This window comes from Phalangium opilio, unplaced genomic scaffold, assembly GCF_054372755.1.
Source record: "Phalangium opilio isolate 3A_F unplaced genomic scaffold, DU_Popi_V2 ptg000362l_1, whole genome shotgun sequence".
NCBI lineage: Eukaryota > Metazoa > Arthropoda > Arachnida > Opiliones > Phalangiidae > Phalangium > Phalangium opilio.
The window spans coordinates 21,292-23,952 of NW_028324231.1; the positions used below are offsets into that span (position 1 = coordinate 21,292).

The following is a 2,661-nucleotide window of genomic DNA, read 5'->3' on the forward strand; positions in this document are numbered from 1 at the left end:
ACCAAGTCATCTTGCGACTTATTGCCACTTATCTAACGCCTTTACAATGCATAGAGGGGTGGTGGCTAGCCCCTATGCCACAGCTAACCGACAGCGCCCTACACTTACTATTACCGTTAACCTCGGTTACTTTCGGTATAGTCTGTTTGTCCATTCCAATGCTCAAATATGGAGAAATTTGTTATAAAACGGCCTCGTTTATCTTTAGAAGAAAATATAGTCGAGCAATCACAGCAAACTATTTCTATCCCTAATGATTCCACGGACTCAATTGCCCCTGGAAATAGCGGCGGTTCGTCGAATATTAATATTGAGAAGAAAAAGCCAATTCACACGAAAAATGGAAGACGTTTCCAGCAGAAATGGTCCCTAGAATACCATTGGATATATTTTGGTGAAGAAAAGATGAAAGCGTTCTGCTCTTTATGTCAATCAGCGTACAATAAACAATTGCTCGGTTGTAAAAAATTAGATACTGCCTTTATTTTGGATGAAATTGATGACTGGAAACACGCAAAATATAAATTTAACGCTCACCAGAAGACAAAATGCCACAATGGAGCCATAGAAAAACATCACTACGTTAAATCAAATGTAAATATATCAAACCAGTTAAATACTGCCCATAGAAATGATAAACGCAAGAAACGCTCTTCGCATTATATTTTCAAGTTTAAAGTATCTTACACGTCAAAGGCTTCCTGTTCGGAGACATACCGAAAATGAGTCAAATTTCTACCAGTTGTTGCTGACACGGTCTGAAGACAGCCCTTCATTAAATTCTTGGTTAAAGCGAAAAGAAAAATTCAAGTGGTTATCACCTGAAATTCAAAACGAAATATTAAAAACAATGGCACATGGTGTCTTGAGAACTGCTGTGAGTTCGATCAGGAACGATAATCCATCATTCTTTTCGTTGATAATTGATGAAACGACTGATGTTTCTACTAACGAGCAAGTTAGCATTACAGTTCGGCACGTTAACAATAACTTAGAAGTTTTCGAGAACTTTCTAGGATTTTATAAGACTGAAAGTACAACCGCTGAAACACTAGTAAAAATAGTAGAAGACGCGATGACAAGATTTAATTTGTCTTTTGAAAATTGCCGTGGTCAGTGTTACGATGGTGCTTCCAATGTCTCTAGTCGTCTAAGTGGTCTTCAGGAAAGAGTCAAAATGATCCAGCCATTAGCAATTTATATTCATTGTACCGCACATTGCTTGAACCTGGCAGTATCCGACGTGATGAAACGGGTAACGATTGTGAGAGATTCTATGAACCTTGTCAGAGATTTCGTTAACTTCGTTAAAGAATCTCGGAAACGCTTGGGAATTTTCAAAAATATGCAGCTCGGTAATTTTGATGAAACAGATGAAACTTCTCGAGCTTTGCGCCCTCTGTGCCCAACTCGTTGGCTTTATCGCGTCAGTAGTGTTCAGAGCCTCGAAAAAAATTATCAAGTGTGTATGGAATTTTTAGAAGAATTTTCAAGTTCTACTATTGTTATGAATAGCGAGCTGGCATCCAAATGTAGTGGGTTTTTGAAGCGCTTCATGAATTTTGAATTTTATATTTCCCTGAAAATGATTCAAGCAACTTTGGGACCTGTTGAAGAGGTCAATGCTAAAATACAAAGCCATCAAATGTTCCTAAGATCAGTTGAAGAAACACTCGATGTTCTTCGAGAAGTTTTAATTTCTCGTCGCAGAGATGAATTTTTCGAAAATTTGTGGGAAAAAACTGAACACGAAGCATCAAATTTTGGTCTGTAAGCACCTATTTTACCACGGACCCGCAGGGCTCCTCGAAGATTAGATAGTGGTTCTGACCCTCATGTATTTAATACGCCCAAAGAATATTATCGAAAAAACTTTTCGAAGTAGCTGACACTGTAATTGGCACAATAGATGAGAGATGTAAAAACTGCGAAGGTTTTAAGAAGTTGCGTAACTTAGAAAAGGCTGTGATTGATTCCCTTAACTCGTCTGATTTATGTGACAGCACCACTGACTTTAGCGACTTAAAAAAAGCTTTGGAAGACATATTTCCGGGGGATTTAAATTTAGATCGTTTGTATATACACTTGAAAATGTTGTCGGACATTTGCAAAACTCGCAAGAAACAGTTGAGTAATTTCAGTGAAATTAAGGCGTTTCTTCTCAGTGATGAAGGTGTAATGACAACTCTAACGGAAGTTGTGACATTAGCAAGATTATTTTATAATGTTCCAGCAACAACCTGCACAGCAGAACGATCATTTAGCATGCTACGCCGCCTAAAATCATATTTGCGATCAACAATGCACCAAAAGAGACTAAACCACCTAGCAATACTTCGTTGCTACAAAGAAATCCTAGATGAACTTTCTCTGGAAAAACTAATCAATGATTTCATTTTGCAAAATCCCCAAAGAAGAAATACTTTTGCAACTTACAATGAATAAAAATATTATTATACTAGAAAGTTTAATACTTAATCTTCGTTAAGAATTTATATACACCATATGCATGCATCATACATGATTGCTATTTATATATTGGTCCGGGCCCCACCAAAAATTTGGGAAACTCTACGCCTATGCCAGTCTGTACACCTGGCTTCTACACCACCATCTTCTGGTCATAGTTTTTGTCCATCCCACATGGACACCAGTCTGTAC

General features: G+C 37.7%; 1 protein-coding gene across 1 annotated transcript; it reads left to right on the forward strand.

The window, feature by feature from the left end:
* The first annotated feature begins 850 nt into the window (after positions 1-850).
* LOC149597268 (zinc finger MYM-type protein 1-like) lies at positions 851-2,445 on the forward strand. The gene is made up of 2 exons (XM_089861003.1): positions 851-1,770; positions 1,857-2,445. Exons 1-2 carry the CDS (start codon positions 851-853, stop codon positions 2,443-2,445), a joined length of 1,509 nt encoding a protein of 502 aa, XP_089717129.1.
* The last annotated feature ends 216 nt before the right edge of the window (positions 2,446-2,661 follow it).

Coding starts and splice junctions, on each gene's coding strand:
- LOC149597268 (XM_089861003.1), top strand. CDS start 851: ATGGCACATGGTGTCTTGAGAACTGCTGTGAGTTCGATCAGGAACGAT. Junction 1,771..1,856: donor GAAGCATCAAATTTTGGTCT/GTAAGCACCTAT, acceptor ATACGCCCAAAG/AATATTATCGAAAAAACTTT.